Source organism: Tachypleus tridentatus, chromosome 2, assembly GCF_004210375.1.
Source record: "Tachypleus tridentatus isolate NWPU-2018 chromosome 2, ASM421037v1, whole genome shotgun sequence".
In the NCBI taxonomy this organism is placed as follows: Eukaryota; Metazoa; Arthropoda; class Merostomata; order Xiphosura; family Limulidae; genus Tachypleus; species Tachypleus tridentatus.
Genome location: NC_134826.1, coordinates 66,635,054 through 66,656,584, shown reverse-complemented (window position 1 = coordinate 66,656,584; position 21,531 = coordinate 66,635,054). Strand labels below are relative to the sequence as shown.

Sequence of the window (21,531 nt, the reverse complement as noted above, 5' to 3'; positions counted from 1 at the left end):
TCTGAATTTCTTGCTTCTTTCATAACTTCACACTTTAATGAATAATATTAATGACTGATAAAATAGACTATGTATATATATAAGCATGCACACACACACACAGATGAAATGTGTGTGTTTGCATCCTAACTCATTTGAGCCAATTGAGCTAATCTCCACCAAAATTTATATGTAAACACTATGAACTATGGGAAATATCCTAAGGGGATAAAAATTGAACTTAACCCTATTTCTGCTTTGTAAAGTCTGTTGGTTACTTCCTCTTTCCGATCCTTATGGAAGCAAGAAGGTCAAAGTCTAATACAGGGTTTTATTTGGAAAAGCTTGTTTTCACATTGCTCACTCCAACTCGAATGCCAGCTGACACAGAACCAATCCTCGAATACAGTACAATAGTTCATGTATGGAATAGGCAAAGTGGTGATAGTGCCAGAGCAGATAGATTTAGCTGCTGTGTCTGCAAGCTTATTCCCAAGAATACCTATGTGGCCTTGTATCCAGAAAAACTGGATAGAAATGGATGTTGAGAAACAGGCCAGTCGGTTTTGAATATCAGCGAGAACAGGGTGTGAACCAATGTGAAGCGATTCCAGGGCCAGAAGAGAACTAAGCGAGTCAGCATAAATAGTGCAGTTGGAGTACTGCTTAGCTTCAATATGATCCAGGACAAGAAAAATTGCATACAGTTCAGCAGTGAACACAGAAGCTGTAGAGGGGATTCTACATGCAACCACCAAACTGCAACACACCATGGCAGAGCCCATGCAGTCACCTGATTTGGAACCATCTGTATAAATTGGAATGAAAAAATTGTTCAAAAGATGTTCAGTAAATAAAAGATGGTACTTCCAATCAGGAGTATCTGCTTTTTTCAGATGACTTAAAGAAAGGTCACATTTGGGGACTGTAATAAGCCATGGAGGGATGGGCTGACCAGTGGATACTGCAATGTTATCCAAGGACAGACCCAATTCATCCAATTGCGCCTGGACGCTAAGGCCAAAAGGAGCAATGGTAGATCATCTGTTCTGAAAAAGTACAGCCCACCGAGGAAGGAAAACACAACCCCAGGTGGGATGCTTTGGTAAGGAATGAAATTTCGAAGAATAAGGAAAAGACAGTTGCAAAGGAGCAAATTAGGTTCATGAGATTCTACGTATAAGCTCTGAACTGGGGAGGTGTGGAAAGCCCCAGTGCAGAGTCAAAGTCCTTGGTAATGAATGGGGTCCAGCATCTTTAAGGCCACGGGTCTGGCAGAGCCATAGACCGGCGAGCCAGAGTCGAGTTTCAATCAAATAAGAGAACGATATATCTTTAACATAGAACATCAATCTGCTTTCCAAATGGTGGTAGAGAGGGCACAGAGGATGTTCAGTGCTCTTGTGCATTTGACTTGTAGCTGCTTAATGTGTCGTATAAAAGTCAGCTTAGGTCAAAGATAAGCCCCAAGAACTTGGTCTCTGGGACCACAGGCATGAAACTTCACCAACAAGGAGTTCAGGATCAGGGTGAATACCCCATGAGCAGCAAAAGTGCATGCAAATGGTATTAGAGAGAGAGAGAGAGATTAAAGCCATTTGCCGTGGTATACTTCAGTACACGATCGACGGCAGTTTGTAGTTGCCGCTTAATATATCTCATGTTCGACAACTGATATGAGATGTGAAAGTCATCGACATAGAGCCTGTTTGCAACAATGAGAGGGAGTTCTTCAGTGATGGCATTAATCTTTATACTGAAAAATGTGACACTCAAAACACAGCCCTGAGAAACTCCCAAGTTCCTGTAGAAAAGTACGGGAAAGTGTTGAACTGACATGAACTTGCAATTTCCTGTTCATTAAAAATTTTTAATAAAATTGGGTAAATGGCCACAAAACCCATATATATGGAAGTCTCACAAAATGCCACACCTCTATGTTGTGTCATAAGCTTTCTCAATGTCAAAGAATATTGATACAAGATGTTGTAATTTGAGAAATGCTTCTCTGATTGATGTTTCAAGTCAAATCAGATGGTCCATGGTAGAGTGCTGTCTTCAGAATCCACACTGGGTGGGTGAGAGGAGGTTGTTTGATTCGAGGAACCAAACAAGATGAGCATTAACCATCCTCTCTAAGGTCTTACAGAGACAGCTCATCAAAGCAATTGGACAGTAGTTTGAAGGAATCTTGGGATCTTTCCCAGGCTTAGAGAAAGGTAAGATAATAGCCTGGCACTAGGCATCAGGAAAAACATTCTCCTGCCAGATCCGGTTAAAAAGAAGTAGAAGAACAGCAAGAGAAGCAGAAGATAGATGGTGCAGCATGTCATAGTGTACATCATCTGGGTACAGTTTGAGTTCCACCAGTGTAAAGGGACGATTATAGTCATAGAGACAGTCAGTTTGAAAGGAAAGAGGTGAACGCTCTGCCTGAGTCTTGATGGCCAAGAAGGTGGAGGAACAAGCAGAAGTGCTAGATACCCGGAAAAAGCTTTCACCTAGAGTATCAGCGATGTTCTGGATATCAGCTACTTCTTGGCCATCAGAGAGTAAGATCAAGAAGGGGACAGAATTTTAGTGCCCACTGACCTTTTGAACTCTGTCCCATGTGACTTTGGAACTGGTAGTAGAAGATATGCCAGTTGTGAACTTAATCCAAGATTCTTTCTGGCTTTGACCTCTTACCCACCTTGCATGCGCACAAGCCTGCTGGAAAGCGATGTGGTTTGAAAGTGTGGGATATCTACGGAAAGGATCCCAGGCCTGATTTTGAGCCTTCCGTGCCATATGGCAGGCAGGCTTCCACCACTGACGAAAATATAGTGGAAAACGTGTTGAGGTTTCAGGAATACATTGAGCAGCTGCTTGTATAATACAGTCAGTTATTGCTGCCACACAGTCGTTTATTGATGGCTGACAGATGATGGAAGGATCAAGTTCTGCGAAAGCAGTGAAAGTGGACCAGTCTGCCTGATTTCGCTTCCACTGGGGCACGAGGGTTGGGTGGCATCAACCACAGCCAGTCTCTCTCAAAAGTATAAGAAAATGGGAGAATAATGAAGGGGAGCAAACTGAGAGATCAACAGCAGTAAAGGACAGACTAGGTGCATGAAGATAAGTGGAAGAACCAGTATTGAAAAGACAAAGGTTGTGATCAGAGAGCATACGCTCTGCAGAGCAACCCCTCCCATCAATAACAGCACTTCCCCAGAGGGCATGATGTCCATTAAAGTCCCCCAGGATTAGAAAGGGAGACAGCAACTGTTCAATGAGAGCATCAAGGTCTGATTGATCATATGTCTCTCTAGGTGACAGGTAGAGAGAACAAACAGTGATGGTATGACCCAAGGAAACACGGATGGCTACGGCTTCCAAGGGTGTATTGAGTGACAAAGACAGGGTGGGCACATGCTGATCAACCAACAGTACCACCCCTCCATGTACTCGTCCATCACACACCCTGTCATTTCTGTCCACAGAAAACTGCCGAAAGGTGACTGTATCGGCAGGTTTCAGAAATGTTTCCTGTAAAGAAAGACATACATGATGGTAGGAGGCAATCACTGTTTAGATGTCATCCAGATTAGAACGTAAACCTCGACAGTTCCATTGTATCAAGGTGGCCATTTTTAATGATGTGTAGGCGAATTGGCTGGAGAACCCTTCTGTTTATTACCACGTTTTTTTCCTTACTGTCCTTATTCAAGGGGGGTTCTATTGATCTCCATGGGACCTGCCCTGGGTCTATTGGACAGGTCTTTGTTGTTGGAAGGGGATTCCAGTAACTGAGGATGGGAATAAATGATTGTTTTGCATCTTGGGGTGGGAGAAAAAGATTTATCCAAAGAAATGCCTGTACCTGGAACCAAAAGATGTGGATCTTGGAGTTTGTTGGAATGTATTGGAGGAACAGAGATGGGTGTATAAGTTGATTCAAAAGGCTTTTCATTTGTTTTGAGAGATTCTGTCTGCACTTCCACTGTAGTTGTTGAACAAAGTGCAGCAGCACATGTCCGAGATAAAGTGGTGGACAGCAATTTCCGAGCTTCAGGATAAGTCATGTTAGGAGTCATTTTCAAATGCTGCACCTCTTTTTCTTCCCACCATTTAGAGCAAGAACAAAAGTAGAAAGGGTGAGAACCATTGTAGTTGACACAATGTGGGTCTGTTTCACACTTACAGGCATTGTGGTCCTTGCCATCACAACGAGCACGTCAGGGAACCATGACATAATGTCTTTGAGTGATCGAATCATTGACACTGAAAACATCAGAGAGGGTTTGGAATCTACGGCCGTACCCTGCAATTTAGATAACCTGCCTTGATGGTGGCAGGTACACGTGGTGATGTAAATGTCAAAACGAGGATATTTGTCTACACTGTAACTCCATCTTTACGAGTGGAGATGCACCTCACTGCAGAAGTTCCTTAAGTGGAGAAACCAGCGAGTATCTCTGACTTGGGGACGTTCTTCAAATCCCTCTTAACAATAACTCTTCGTGATGAATTCAAAGTAGCACGAAATGTAACCTCAATAGGTATATCCCCAATTGCCTTTGAATTCAAGAGGAATTATTAGATAACCTGCCTTGATGGTGGCAGGTACACGTGGTGATGTAAATGTCAAAACGAGGATATTTGTCTACACTGTAACTCCATCTTTACGAGTGGAGATGCACCTCACTGCAGAAGTTCCTGAAGTGGAGAAACCAGCGAGTATCTCTGACTTGGGGACGTTCTTCAAATCCCTCTTAACAATAACTCCTCGTGATGAATTCAAAGTAGCACGAAATGTAACCTCAATAGGTATATCCCCAATTGCCTTTGAATTCAAGAGGAGTTCACTGTGTTGGAATGTGGATGTTTCAACCAATATGTCTCCAGATCAAAGTTTCTTTACTAACTTTGGAGAGCCAGCAAGTCCCTCCAGTCCCTTCTGAATAAAAAAAGGAGACATTTGCCCTAAAGGTTTCTCTGAAAGAGAATTTAGGATGAGAAAATGAGGTACAACTGATGGTACAGATGTTGAAGATTACTGATCAGAGTCTTCAAGACGTGGTCATTTACTTTTTGACAGACTGTTTTTTTACAATTTTACTTAAAATTTTATTTGGAGGATCCATAGAAAAAAGAAAATGTCGGTGCTCACTGACCCCACCCACCATGAAGCCCTACGAGGGGAAGCACTACAATGTCAAGCAAGGACACTGCAGCAACACCAGGGTTTCATAAGCACTATACCCAAACACCAGCATCAGACACAACGTCCACAACACGCATTGACAACATCCAACACTGGTACTTGGTTAACCCTAGCCCAAATGGTCCAGCCGATTGACCAGAGGGGGGCCACCCAAAGGCCGCCCTTCTACAGGAATTCAAGGCCAAAGTGGTGTGTTAGGGGTGAACCCCTCAACCACCAGGATCCTCTCCTCCCTTTCACTGGTTGCCACGCACGGCAAACGTGGGTGGATGTTTAGATCCCAAAAGAGGTAACCTGAAAGAACAGAACCTTCTGTGGGAGGTCCCCTCACCACGTACAGGAATCCACACCAAAAGGCTTTATTTGTTGGTAGACAGAAAGCAAACTGGCAAATGATATTTATGAAGAGATTTTGTTATAATTTTAAAATATATGACTGCTCTTAAGCTTTCATTGTTTTAATTAAGTTTAAACATTCCCTGTCAGTTCACTGGTACTTCAACTTAGATAACTGCTTTCTTACAATGAAACAGTGTCATGAGTTAGAAAATAAGAAAACTTCTATCTCATTTTCCACCTTACAATTATATCTTCTGTCACATACAAAAGTTAATAATAGTTGGTACATTTATTTATGTATAAAATTTACTTCTTTTTTTTTAATGGTAAACTGCAGAAATATAGAAAATTCTTACAAAACATATGCTGTGAAATTTTGTTGCGGTTATCTAATGTATAAAAGCTAGTGTTAAAATAAATGTTTTCTCTTTCCACATATATTTCAAAACTAAAATATACTTTTAAGAAAAAATATCAAAAAGTCAGAAAATTCATTACTTGTACATTGTTAAAACTGAACAGAAGAATGCATAAATCAGTAATTTTCCTAATAAAGTTAAAAAATTTATTGAACATTTTTATCATATATAAACGGCTAGGTAATATTATTAATTAATTTATTTATTTTGTGTTTGCAATTAATTAACTTTGAGGTCATTGAACACTCTTTGTAATCCATTGATGTTAAAGCTGTAGAGATTTCCAGAAGGTCTAAGTGATAGACATATACACGGCTGTGACAAGATGACCAGAAGCAGAGTAAAAGTAAAGTCATGTGAAAGAGAACTTCAGTCAGAGAAAAGTTAACAACCATGGGAATGAATGGCTTGACAGTTCATAAGTTGGAGAGAGATTAACAGTTTGAAAGAGAGAAGGAGAATAATTTGCCTTGTAAAAGTGTGTTCTAAACTAATTGAAATTTGACAAAAAGCAGACAATAATTAGAAGTATGAAGAGCAGATGATTAATGGACGTTCAGGATACAACTGCAGTAAATCATGCAACAGCATAAGTGAATTATATACAGATGCTTTTATGATAAAAAAAGTTAAGCCTGCCAACTGAATTCTAAAGCAATCAAATTGGTTTAAGTTGATTTTTGAGAAGAGAAATGTATAGTGTTAATGATACAGCTATTTTTTCCATTGTATAAAATTTTTTGTACATATGTTTAACTTGATTTGAATATAAATTTTACTTTAAAAACAAGTGGAGTGCATCATGTTTGTTTAATGTTGAACTTATTACCAAGAAGTCACAGATGCCTACTGTAGAAGAATCCTTATACCAACACACCCATACAGTTACAATATACACTACTTAAAAAAAAAGATGTTTCAGACACTTTTTTGTGGAATTATTTAAGAGTGTAAAAACTGCTTTAATGAAGCATAGTTATACTACTTCAGTAATAAACACTGACCTCTACCAGCTAATCTACATGAAATGCTTATTTTGATAATTCATTTCTCCAAGTCTATTGGTAGGCTAGGTACACAATTTTTAAAATATTACATACAAGTTTCATAATCACAACTGCTAAACTTTATTATTACATACTCAAAAGTTAATCTATGATTTGGGCTCAATTTGATATAAAAATTCAATATCTTAGATTAAATAAGAGCTAATCTTTAATTTTCAAAAGCAAATGTTGCAACACAGATATTTCAGTCAATGAATAAAACTCTGGTCCACAGTGAATTATGACCTCTAATACGATGTTGTAATGACAAAAATGGTCAAACCAGGTGCAAAGATGATTGCCTACAACATTTTTATTCATAAGTTTGGTTTCTTTAAATGATAACAAAAACTTAGAATCCTGCAATCACCAAATATAGACAACTTTACGACCATACCTCAATACTGCCAGAATTTAAACCTACAGCAAGGATTGGGTCTGTCGTAGCCCATTTCACCGAACAAATGTATCCCTCATCAGAAAGCTCCAACAGGTGCATTGCTTTCTCATCTTGACTGTCCCACAGATGCAACTGTTTATTAAGTGCAACAGCTAACAGTGGTGTTGAAGACCAGTCCAACAGATGAAGATCTAAAAGTCCAAGCATTTATTTTACTTCGATATAAACAACATCGATAATTTTACCCAAACCTGTACCATTTAGCTTTAGTTTAATACAGTTTTCTAACGTACCTCCTTCTACTCTAGAAACTACCACAACTGTATGCTATTCTTTATTTTTTGATCAAATTCCTATAAATCCTGCTTTTGTCTTTCCATAGCTACACAATCTAACTTTTCTATAACTAGCCTAGCCCTCTGCATGTATAAACTGCAGTGTTTACTCTATCCTGCTATTTAAGTATTTCTAACTACTCCAACCTTTCACTTCCTGCAGTCACTGCTTTATTCCTCTACATTCCCTTTTCTGTCTTTTTACCTTCTTCATAACATCAAAAGTTATTTCATCTCATAATTCACACCATTCCTAATGGATTATATATATATATATTGTCATAGTAACCCTTAATGTGAATATTTTTCTCAACTAAGCACAGAACTCGTTCATCACATTTACTTCCAAGATATTTTTCTTGCATTCTCCTAACATCTAATGTTATACTAGGACTATTTTACAAATTTATATACGAGTTTATCTAAAATCATTAAATGACTTTCCTATATCACTGTTTTTATGTTCACGGTACTATGTTTTTAAAGACAATTTTCTGTCATACATTAATACTATTTCATACTTCCAAATTACTCAATTTCTCACTGGGTAGCAATTATTCTTGTATTTACCAAACAGCAGCTTTGTTGTTTTACTTCAGTACTTTGTGCCTCTGAAATACCTTCTTTTAATTCATAATTATTATATAGTAATAACTGCTTATTTAAAAATACAAATGAATTTAAATATTTCAATATTTGTTTTGTTTAATTTTAAATTTTGCATATTTGGTAGTATTTTGTAGTAGTAAAAAAATTATGTATACATATAACAAAATGATAAATTCATATTGGCAATCTTCAATGACACTACAGAAGACCAGTTAGTATTCTGACTTTAATACACAATAATCACTGAAGTTGTGACAGGTAGCTACTGTAGTGTAAAATTTTATGTTTTTATATATAACATGGATTAGATGGAAGTAAATTTCCAAATCTCACATCAGTTCAACTAAAAAACACCTGTTTGTTTGTGAATGAAAAATTATTTATAAACTAACTGCCTTTAGTGACAAATTTCAGGTTTTAATATGTTTGACAACATTAGTTTAGTAGTGCTAGCAATCCAAATCACAGAACTGTACTAACTTATATTAGAAAGTTCATTAAAAAACAATAACAACACATAATATATACTAATTAAAAAGCTTCGTAAGGCTGCAGAACACTGATGTACCTTGCCGATACTTTCACCTTGAATAGCACCTTATGTGACAGTATTTTGAAATTCTGGATAAAATGTGGGTGGGTTTGCAAGTCAGCTGCACTCACTGTCTACTTTTAACTGGATAGTGAGATTGACTCTTAAGGTTATGGCAAACAATAGTTAAAAGTGTAAAGAATATTATGGCAAACAACAGCTGAAAGTGTAGAGCATATTATGGTTTAAACCATTTGATCTGCAGTTTAGTTTGCTAACTACTAGACAGGGAAGGTATTTGGTAGTTTGGTTCTCCTAGGCTGTTTGAAAATTTGACATTTTCCCTTTACCACATTCATGAAAAATATAGGTGGTGCACAAAATAAATAAAATAATAAGATAAATTAAATAATTACTAATAATAATTACCAAGCTTAATCACTTGTTTTACTTGTCTTAATTTATTTGACTGAACTTCACAAATTAGTATGTAAGACATCTGTAGAATTTCTGGTAAGCTTTCACTATCAAGATTACTGTTTAAAAGCAACTTACCGAAATCTGTCAGTATATCTGGAGCTTCCAACACTTTTTCTGGAGACAAAGATATTGACCTTGTAATATTGTACACATGAGCAAATAACTCAGTTTCCATTCCACTAGCTAATTAAAAAGAAAAATTACTTAACAAAGTCAATGTGCTTTATACAAAACTTATTTCCTGCAACTTTTGTTTTGTAGAAGTAATAAGCTTCCAATTAATGTAACTATATTAATATTATACTTTATTACTGCCTCAGCTACTCAGGGCTAAATTTCAGAATTGTGAGAGCTTTATCTTGCCTAATCGGCATTCTAACTAAAGTCTGAGATTTACTTATTGCACACAACTCTAAGTCAGGTGATAGGTTCCTGGGCCTAAATACTAAAGATTTTTAAATTTTTAAACATTTCAGTATATTTCATATTTAATGCTTGGTTCTTTTTACAGTTTCCATTTAAAGTTTGTACACAAATTCTGCACAGTAACAGAGAAATTTGCCAAAATTACAGCTTTATTCCCTGGTGATTACTTACTTGGTATACTGGTATGGATAAAGATAAATATGTGATTTAGTTATTAACAACAAAAATACAATTAAAATTAATTATATAGTATAATCAAAATATGAAGACAGATTCATCATAAGTAAATCATTTTGGTTCTTTGATCCATAAATCTGAGTAAATGTTTTTTTTTCTTTAGTTATATTTTAATATATTTTGATAAGATTTTTACTCATTATTTATAACAAAATATTTTGGGAGTCTTAATAAATGGACAAACTTTACATTTCATAAAAGAAAAAGTTAAATATTTACTCTTATAGATAAATAAAATTATGTATGCAGAATTGACTAGGAATTACCTGAGATAGCCTTCTCTTTTGTTCGGAATGAAAACATTGCAGGTTCCGGAGGAGTTAGAACTTGTCGATACATACAGCTTCCCTGTTGACTGATGGAACAGTCCTCACCAAAGATTTTAAAATATGCATACTCCATGTTAGTTGTACTCCGATTTGGTATAAATCTATAAATTGTAAATTGTAAATAAAACAGGAAAAACAAATTATTTTAAATTATCTTTCAATTTCTAAAATTATTATAGCAAAACTCCTGCACATTAATAAACTTCACATAAAATATTAATTGCAAAAAACACCTTTCCTTAATACATAAGCCTTGTTCAGTGGAACATCAAAATGTTATTAATAAGAATATTATCAATAACTTATGAGGAATTCAAAGTAGTATGGGAAGTAACCTCAATAAGTATATCCCTAATGGCTTTTGAACTAAGAAAGAGTTCACCATGTGTTGATGTAGATGTTTCCTTCATGTGTCCAGAAAGTAGCTTTTTGACTGAATTTGGAGGACCAGCAAGCTTATCTAATCTCTTCTGAATAAAAATGGGAGACATTTGCCTTAAAGGTTTGCCTGAGAAAAAAATGCATTATGATAAAACAAGGTACAGGTGCCGAATGGGGTAGAGACTGCTGTTCAGTCTTTGAGACATGTTTGCTTACCAATGAGCTGTTTTATTATTATTTTATTAGGATTTGGAGAATCCATAATATAAGGAGAAATATTCAGTCCCCACTGACCCTACCCACCATGGAGTCCTGCAAGGAGATGCACGACAATGCTAAGCAAGGATGCTGTAACAACATCACGGCTTTGTGAGCACTTCACCCACACAACAGCATCACACACAGTGACCAACAACATCTATTAAGAATGCCCAACACTCGTACTCAGCTCAGCTTAGTCCAAAACAACCAGCTGATTGAACCTGGGGAAGCACATGTATACGAGAATTCAAGACCAAAGTGGCATGTGTTGCAGTATGCCAGACACCACTTAACCACCAGGATCCTCCTCTCCCCTTCACAGGTAACCACGTTAAGCAAACACACAGATAGATGTTCAGATCTCAGAGGAGGTAAACTGAAAGTACAGAACCTTCTCTGGAAGTTCACATAACCAAGTACAGAAATTCACCTTGAGGGGTGGGTACTGAAACCCAATATTTAGATAAACCTTCAGACTGACCATTAAGCAACTAAGAGGCCATTAGACAAATACTAAAAAAAGTGTAATCTCTGAAGTGCATCAAAATGAATATTGAAAAACAATGTCACAGTAAGATGTTGATACATTTATAGTGCATGAAACATCCCAGTTTCATGGTATTTTATTTATCTTTATACAATAAGTTAGCATGTCAAATTTTTTATTGTATTTTGAGACAGTGGACATTAATTTCAAAAATATTTAATGGGTATAATTCAACACTGTTCTTCCTTCAAACATCTGTTACTAACAATTTATACAAGTGCTATCTTGATCTTAACTGATGAGAAAATGTTTCAATTTGATGACAATATTTGTCAGGATACTGAATTGTCATAGAAGTATAAAAGTACTTGAGAGGTTCACACCATGTTAGGGAGAAAACACAATTTTACCTCTTGTGTTTCAGCAATAGTAGAACAAGATATTATTATTGAAATAAATCAAAATGTTTACAAGTGAGTAAAATTATCCATAGCATAAGAAATTCACAGGCAGTATCTTAGATGTCAAAACAAATATAAACTTGATGTATCCAATGTTTTTGATTGTGATCTACAGATAGAAGTACTTATTCATACAAAGAGTTATCTTAAATGTCAAAACAAATATAAACTTGATGTATCCAATGTTTTATTTGATTGAGATCTACAGATAGAAGTAGTTATCTTAGATATCAAAACAAATATAAACTTGATGTATCCAATGTTTTATTTGATTGAGATCTACAGATAGAAGTAGTTATCTTAGATATCAAAACAAATATAAACTTGATGTATCCAATGTTTTATTTGATTGAGATCTACAGATAGAAGTAGTTATCTTAGATATCAAAACAAATATAAACTTGATGTATCCAATGTTTTATTTGATTGAGATCTACAGATCTAAGTAGTTATCTTAGATATCAAAACAAATATAAACTTGATGTATCCAATGTTTTATTTGATTGAGATCTACAGATAGAAGTAGTTATCTTAGATATCAAAACAAATATAAACTTGATGTATCCAATGTTTTATTTGATTGAGATCTACAGATAGAAGTAGTTATCTTAGATATCAAAACAAATATAAACTTGATGTATCCAATGTTTTATTTGATTGAGATCTACAGATAGAAGTAGTTATCTTAGATATCAAAACAAATATAAACTTGATGTATCCAATGTTTTATTTGATTGAGATCTACAGATGTAGAAGTAGTTATCTTAGATATCAAAACAAATATAAACTTGATGTATCAATGTTTTATTTGATTGAGATCTACAGACAGAAGTAGTTATCTTAGATATCAAAACAAATATAAACTTGATGTATCCAATGTTTTATTTGATTGAGATCTACAGATAGAAGTAGTTATCTTAGATATCAAAACAAATATAAACTTGATGTATCCAATGTTTTATTTGATTGAGATCTACAGATAGAAGTAGTTATCTTAGATATCAAAACAAATATAAACTTGATGTATCCAATGTTTTATTTGATTGAGATCTACAGATAGAAGTAGTTATCTTAGATATCAAAACAAATATAAACTTGATGTATCCAATGTTTTATTTGATTGAGATCTACAGATAGAAAATAGTTATCTTAGTATTATCTACAGATAGATATCAAAACAAATATAAACTTGATGTATCCAATGTTTTATTTGATTGAGATCTACAGATAGAAGTAGTTATCTTAGATATCAAAACAAATATAAACTTGATGTATCCAATGTTTTATTTAATTGTGATCTACAGATAGAAGTAGTTATCTTAGATATCAAAACAAATATAAACTTGATGTATCCAATGTTTTATTTAATTGTGATCTACAGATAGAAGTAGTTATCTTAGATATCAAAACAAATATAAACTTGATGTATCCAATGTTTTATTTAATTGTGATCTACAGATAGAAGTAGTTATCTTAGATATCAAAACAAATATAAACTTGATGTATCCAATGTTTTATTTGATTGAGATCTACAGATAGAAGTAGTTATCTTAGATATCAAAACAAATATAAACTTGATGTATCCAATGTTTTATTTAATTGTGATCTACAGATAGAAGTAGTTATCTTAGATATCAAAACAAATATAAACTTGATGTATCCAATGTTTTATTTAATTGTGATCTACAGATAGAAGTAGTTATCTTAGATATCAAAACAAATATAAACTTGATGTATCCAATGTTTTATTTGATTGAGATCTACAGATAGAAGTAGTTATCTTAGATATCAAAACAAATATAAACTTGATGTATCCAATGTTTTATTTAATTGTGATCTACAGATAGAAGTAGTTATCTTAGATATCAAAACAAATATAAACTTGATGTATCCAATGTTTTATTTAATTGTGATCTACAGATAGAAGTAGTTATTCATACAAATAGTTATCTTAGGTGTTCTTGACATAATTCACCACAACATGAATGAAAATGGAAGATGTTAATTTACAGCAAATGTGAAGATGGAAACACCTGCAGTATGAAACTTTGTAAGTCACACCAGTGGCAGTATTAAATTTGTAAATAGAAGAAGGTACCTAAGATAACACAATGTGTATGTTAATGGATTCTAACCCAAGTCAGATCTTGTGATTATGAAACAGTTTTAAAATCTCAGTGCAATTTCTTTCTTACTGGAACCAGGAACTGTTTACATAACAACCAGTGGCAAAGAGAACAAATTTTGAATAAAAGGTATAAAGATTGGCCAGTGATCAAACAGAAGACTGCTTGAATATTAAGTTATTGGTCAAGATAAGACCCAATGAAGCCCACTGACTGAGAGGTTTGTGAAAACTAAAGATACATGTTTTATGGATAATTAGTGCATGGGCGTATATTTAACCTATAGGAATGTGAAAATCTCCAGTTTCTCTTAAGGTACTTTCATGAAACGATTTTACTGGAAAACATTTAGTTACATCTACAATCTCAAGGTGTTGAGAATCTTGGGTTATGGAGGAAAATGCTATAATCATAATAATCTAGAAGTAACAATCAACACTTGTAATTTCACAAATTGACAAATATTCATTAAAACAAACACAATCAATATTATGATATGAAACAAAAACTGAACAAGAACAAGAGTCTGGTGGTCAAATTAATAAGATGGAGTTTAAGACTATCTAAAAACCTCTCATCTGTTCAGTGTAGGTTAATTTAAACTCTAAACTTGAAGGGATTTTTAAAATAAAGTTACAAAAATTAAGTTTAAACAAAACTAAAATCAATGTTTAAACTACAGATTAAATCTTAACTAAACTACACTTTAAAACTAAATTCCAAAGCTAAAATTTCTCTTTTTAAAACTTAAATAATTTACTTCAAAAAGTTAAAGTTAAAAGAATTCAAAAAGTACTCATATAAAATCCTCCAAGTTAAAAGAGGAAGCAATCTACAATAAAGTTTAAAAGATACAAAATCTATTACGATGTTTTTGAAAGTCAAGTCAGATCTTCTTTATTTTCTAAAGAAACAACAAAATTATTAAATTACCAATTGTTTATAAAAGTATATTGGATACAACCCTAAGTACTCCCAACAAAAAATGGTGTTCATATAGTTTTTTTTTTTGCCTGTTTAATGTCTCACTCGTTCAAATTGAACATGCTGTTTCCATTAAAAAAAGAAAAAACATTTTAACATATTTTCAGCTACACTGAACAATATATTATAAAAATGTTTCACAAATCAAACAAGTTTTGTCAGTACAAAATGTTGTGTGAAAGCAAAATACCCACATATTGAGTTTAAACACAATCTTGTGTTAAATATTTTCTAACTTAAGAAAATACATCAATTCCCTCATATTGTGCTGTACATTGTAATACAGTTTTCTACAGTTAAACCATGTACACTCTAAAGAAAAGATAAAAAAACATTATATTATCAATGAGCAATGATCACAACTTTAACAATTTGACCTTCCATCTTTTTAAAACCTTCATTGAGCTGAAACAAAATTCTATTGCTGAAACAAAGGTTTACCACTTTTTGAAAACTCATAAAAATATTACTTGGAAAGATATTTGTAACTTCAACAAAAAGTAATCCACTTAATAACTAGGTTAGATTAAAAATTAAATCAGGGAGTAATGTTTTTAAACAACCAAAAAGGTTTAAAAAATATACCAATAAAAAACAAGTCATATAACATATATCATAGCTAGAGTGATTTCAATATAATAGTTTGTTGATCTTCGATAAAAGTTAGAAATACCAAAGGTGTTAAATAACAATAACAATGCACTACTCATCATGTTCTGAATCACACAGAATGGTTCTAATGTAAGTATGCAACATGTCATACTTCTATTTTGTAAATAAATATTTTGATTTTTGTTTCAAAAGATGAAATATTTTTATCACAAATTTTATTAATCATTCTTTATTAATATGTATTTGAAGTATGATTAAAAATGTCAATCTTTAATGTAATGTTTAAATCATTTGAAACTGATTGGTAAAACATCTGAAGATGAGAGAAGTAAGGGGATTAGCACACATAATTAATCTTGTCACTTAATTATAGCTGATAGATGGACAACATATGAGGAAATTATGTGATCATTATGAAAATTCATAATTTTCTATTTCACTAAAATTATAATATTATCAAGTTACTTTATTTAAAAAATACAATTAATTTTTATCTCTAAGTAAACTTTAAGCTCAGTAGTCAGGGTTCAATTGAAAATAGACTTAGGATGAATTGTAAATATTTTGATAGAAGAAAACCTGTTTCAGTATTTGGAAGTATAGAAATTTCAGTATTCTCATGGTTGAATTCTGTAGCTTATTAATAAGCTGTTACAATTTTATCACACAAGTTCTCATTATTATGTGTTTCAAATTAAACCTGTAAGTTGTCTATTAGTCTCAAAAACAGTTTGAAAAATTATGTCTTAAAATTTTTCAAAATATGATAAGCTAAATATTTAACTGCCATTTGATTTAGTCATAATTTAAAAATGCAAAAAAGTCACTACTGTATTAGAAAAAGTCATTGCAGAAATACGTAATTTCTACAGTACTATGCTTTATTCATTAATAAATATCATGGACTTTTTGTCTATAACTCTTTTACTGCCATAGACATAAATATTCCCTTATAGAATAATGCTATGGGACATTCGAATTTTGTAACACCTCGAAAAAAAAAAAAATCTCCTCTTCCAATTTCTCAATGAAAAGTAGTCCGAAGTGTCAGAAAAGTAGTGAAATATTCACATTGTTTTAAAGAGTGTATCTAAAAATACACTTGACACTAGGAGAGTTATGTACAAATGTGGCAGTGAGAGAGTTAATATTTTATTGTCATTGTATTACTTTAGCTTACAGTACCTGTCCTGTTTCTTGCTTGGTGATCCCAAATCTTTATCCTTTAGGATTATACTTTTCTTTAAATAATCTTTCTTTAATAATAACTTTTTGGATTCACTGCAGCTTCTCTGTCTTGGCTTCGTGTTTTTTATCCGATGCTTAGAGGCTACTTTTGATGTCAAACTAGGGCTGCCATCAGTAGAAGGGACAGGTTATCCATGCTAGGTGAATCAGGAGAACTTAAAGGGCTTCTTGGTGATGGATTTAGTTCTGCAATAAAGAAAATTTTCCTTTAGAATTCAGTTTTCCTAAATATTACTTTACAATGGTATATTATCAAATTCAATACTTCTGATAATTGGATATAATTTGGAATAATTTCTCTGCAGGCAAAACATTTTCTAACTAACCTGAAACTTAATGTTATTAATTCAGGAAACATGCAACCTGCATTACTGAAATCTTTAACATTTCACACTAGACATGTGATAAAATCCACCATGCAGAAGTACTGTGTCACAAGCAATATTTACATAGTTTAAAAAAATTTAGTTCAAAGAAATCAATTTAATCATTTTTTCCTTGTACTAATCACAATTCTGCTTCTGTTAATATCTAATAGAATGGAAATAATTCAGTAGTTATTAGTCAGTCTTTATTTTTCCAAAATGTTATTTTCACTCCAATTTAAGTCATAACAGATTTGTTTGCACATGTACTTATTGTTGGCAAAAGCAAATTCTTATAATAAATTTTTATAGTTATATTAATGAGGCCATATAAACTTTTGTTAAAAATGTACTGTCTTTATATAATACGTTGCTGACCCATTTTATATGTTTTCTAGTATTTGGAAACTCACTGCATATAATTATATGTTGATTATAGTTAGAAATAAAAACCAGTTTGTCTCATCATTCAAAATATTTATTACAAGTTTATTTTATGATAAATGATTTGTTACACAATTAGATCTTATCACATGGCTCAGAATAACTACCTCCATAAAAAATAAAAATTGAAGCATCTATTCTTGACCAAGAATTAAACTACAGGATATTACACAATCTGTTTATTTTGTTTTAGTTGTTTTTTTTCACCTTAGATTAAAACAAATAATGACCTAAATATCCATCTGAAACACACAAATGAATTTTTATTCCATGTTCAATGGCCTTCTTCCTAAGTCGTGACATGGAACTAGGAGACATACCACTTGCAATGTAATATGGATAAAATTGTACAAGCTCACTAGCAAGCCTTTCTTCTTTCCAATCTGTAAAATGCAATCCTTAAATTTTATTTTTAATCCACATATAAAACAAATGGCTATTATACAGAAAATTAATTTCTCAAACACACGTATACAACGCAAGTGGCTTTTTTGGATAACTACTGAAACTTCAACCTTTTATTCACTCAAAAGTAATAGCAGGGACTGAAAAAGCATATATACACCACTTGTAATATGTGACATTACTAACATTTATAAAATTATCCAGGGAATAAATAAGTACCTTTATTATCTAACTCATTAATAATAAGTCTGTAAAAATGAAATACTCTAAAATTTGCTAAAAAAACAATTACATGTAACCACATCTAAAGTCAAGATACCTGATCATTTTTGTAACACAAAATTAACATGAAAATTGACCTGACTCTGCTCTTACACAATCAATCAATTATGATAACTTACAAAAATTTAAATTTTAAAATTACATTCACAGTCAAGGTAAATCTTATGTAACACTTGTATATGGGATCAGGATTGTTACTAACAAGAATACACATGCAACATTTATCAAAAAACTTAATTTTAGATATATTAATTGTGGCTATAGTCAAACAGTGAGTGGAAAGGTATCTCCTTAAGAGATTTATTATAGTTTCCTACACTAAATGGTTAGACAGCCGAATAAAAAAGGTAAAGGTAATGCCATTTTAGATTTGGGTCATTCCATTTGGGACATTGATTAATATTAATATTCTTATTGATTAATAAGAAGAATTGCAAAATTAGGTTTGTTTTACTATGTGTAGAGGTGAAAAGAAATGGAATTTTAGTTCTAATTTTCAGAATGAGACAATGAGACCAGAATTTTTTTTGAGGAGTTTTCTCTAGATAATAGAAAGGGTGCACATCTGATATGCTTATAATTTCAAAAAGATTTTGATAAGGTACTAAGCAAAAGAATGGCTAAGAAACTCAACTTAATAGGGTTTGATGAAAGAATAATTAATTGAACAACAACTGGTTGGATGGAAAATGGCAAAAGGTTATTAATTGAGACCAATTATACTGGATCCATATTACCAATAGTGTTGCAGGGGGCAGTTCTTAGGCATTTGTTTTATCTCAATGACATCAACAATACTGGCAGAGCTATAAAAAAGAAAAGCCTGCAAATAATATCAAACTCCCAAGTATTTCTCCCTGTATTGATGATGTAGCAATATTACAGAATAAACTGAATAAATTGTTTAGTTCCATAAAGTTTGGCAAATGACCTTTAATGAGAGTTGGTTGGTTGGTTGATTTGGTGTTTTATGGCACAAAGCAGTGAGGCTATCAGTGCCAAACATTCGGTAAAAAGTTAAAATTAAATTTAATAAAATTCATAAAAGGAAACAAAGGTAAAACAAAACAAAGTTAAAAAAAACATAAATAGCATAAAACCAATGTTTACATCTATTCTATAATGTTAAGAGAAAAACTACAGTAAAACAAGTTGTAAAGGACTTTCTGTAGCATAATTGTAATTACCATAACTCACCAGGAAGACTAACAGACAGGTATAAAAACCCCCATCATTCACCTGAGGTTGGCCTTTCCAGTCCTGGTTCAGAGTCATTTGACGTTATGGCCGTTTTAAAAAAGTAAAGTAATAAAAGTTTGAAAAGACATGTACCAAAATTTTAATAACAACTCGCCAGGTTGACTAACAGTTAATTCAAACAGCAGCATTAGTCACTTGAAGTTGGCCTTTCCAGTTCTGATTTAGAGTTATATGACATTATGGCCATTTTCTGATTTCAAATCAAACTAGATAGACTATGATTCTTAAAAGGGAATCACATCAAAAAAAGTCTAATGTATAATTTAAAAAAATTAAATTGCATTAAAACAATGAATGGCCTTTAAAAAACTAAAAACATTTCCAAGGTACACAGTGTCACCATCAACAATAACACCATTTACCGTTATGGACAAACCTTGGGACAGAACATGTTTAAAATGGTACTGTCGTTGAGAGTTGTTACGACAGCAAGAAAGTAAAACGTGGCTTATTGTGACCCGAGTGTTACACAGGCTATACACTGGTGCATCAGTTCCAGATAAAAGAAAATGATGAGTTAAAAAACTATGACCAATGCACAGTCTAGTTAAAACAACTTCCTCTTTCCGATCCTTACGGAAGCAAGACGGGCAAAGTCCAATACAGGGTTTTATTTGGAAAAGCTTGTTTTTGCATTGCTCACTCCAAGTCGACTGCCAGCTGGTATGGAGCCAATCCTCGAATACAGGACCATAAATCATGTATGGAACAGGCACAGCGGTGATAGTGCCAGGGCAGATAGACTTAGCTGCAGTGTCAGCAAGCTTGTTCTCGCAAATACCAATGTGGCCTGGTATTCAGAAAAACTGGATAGAAGTAGATGTCAATGAGAAATGGGCCAGTTGGTTGTGAATATCTGCGAGAACAGGGTGTGAACTAACGTGAAGCGATTCCAGGGTCAGTAGAGAACTAAGCAAGTCAGTATAAATAGTGCAGTTTGAGTACTGCTTAGCTTCTATGTTATCCAGGACAAGAGAAATGGCACACAGTTCAGCAGTGAACACAAAAGCTGTAGAGGAGATTCTACACACAACCACCGAACCACAACAAACCATGGCAGAGCCCACACAATCACCTGATTTTAAACCATCTGTATAAATAGGAATGGAAAGATGGTTAAATAGACGTTCATCAAATAGCAAACAGTATTTCTATTTGGGAGGATCTGCTTTTCTCAGATGACTTAAAGATAGGTCACTGTAATAAGCCATGGTGGAATGGGCTGACCAGTGGATACAGCAATGTTATCAAAGGACAGACCCAATTTATCCAACTGCACCTGGATACGAAAGCCAAAATGAGCAATGACAGATCATCTGTTCTGAAAAAGTATGACCCACTGAGGAAGGAAAACACAACCCCATGTGGAATGCTTTGGTAAGGAACAAAGTTTCAATGAGAGCATCAAGGTCTGATTTATCATAGGTCTCTTCAGGAGACAGGTAGAGAAGAAACAGTGATGGTATGACCCAAGAAAACACGGATGGCTACGGCCTCCAAGGGTGTGTTGAGTGGCAAAGACAAGGTGGGTACATGCTGATCGACCAACAGTGCAACCCCTCCATTCACTCGTCTATCACACGACCTGTCATTTCTGTATAAAGAAAGCCGCCGAAAGGTAACTGTATTGGCAAGACAAACAGGATGTTAGAAAGCAATCAGTGTTTTGATGTCATCCAGATTAAAAAGTAAACCTCAACAGTTCCATTGTATCAAGGTGGCCATTTTTATTTACGTGTAGGCAAACTGGGTGGAGATCTCTCCTGTTTACGACCATGTCTTTTTTCTTTATTGTCTATTTGAGGGAGGTCTATTGACCTCCATGGATCTTGCCCTGGGTCGATTGGGCAGGTCTTTGCTGTTGGAAGAAGATTCCAG

General features: G+C 33.6%; 1 protein-coding gene across 4 annotated transcripts in view; it reads right to left on the bottom strand.

The window, feature by feature from the left end:
• Positions 1-21,531, bottom strand: part of LOC143244074 (cell division cycle protein 20 homolog) — a 34,312-nt gene that overhangs the window by 9,494 nt on the left and 3,287 nt on the right. For 3 of the 4 annotated variants that reach the window (XR_013024890.1, XM_076488104.1, XM_076488106.1), the window contains exons 2-6: positions 17,937-18,089; positions 16,835-17,083; positions 10,275-10,438; positions 9,421-9,528; positions 7,387-7,580 (exon numbers count right to left, since the gene is read on the bottom strand). Coding sequence is in view for 3 of the 4 variants with exons in the window: in XM_076488104.1 (XP_076344219.1) it covers positions 7,387-7,580; positions 9,421-9,528; positions 10,275-10,410 (438 nt within the window). In the remaining variant the exon portion in view is untranslated. The remainder of the gene's footprint in view (positions 1-7,386; positions 7,581-9,420; positions 9,529-10,274; positions 10,439-16,834; positions 17,084-17,936; positions 18,090-21,531) is intronic. The other variant, XM_076488105.1, reaches the window with a different exon arrangement.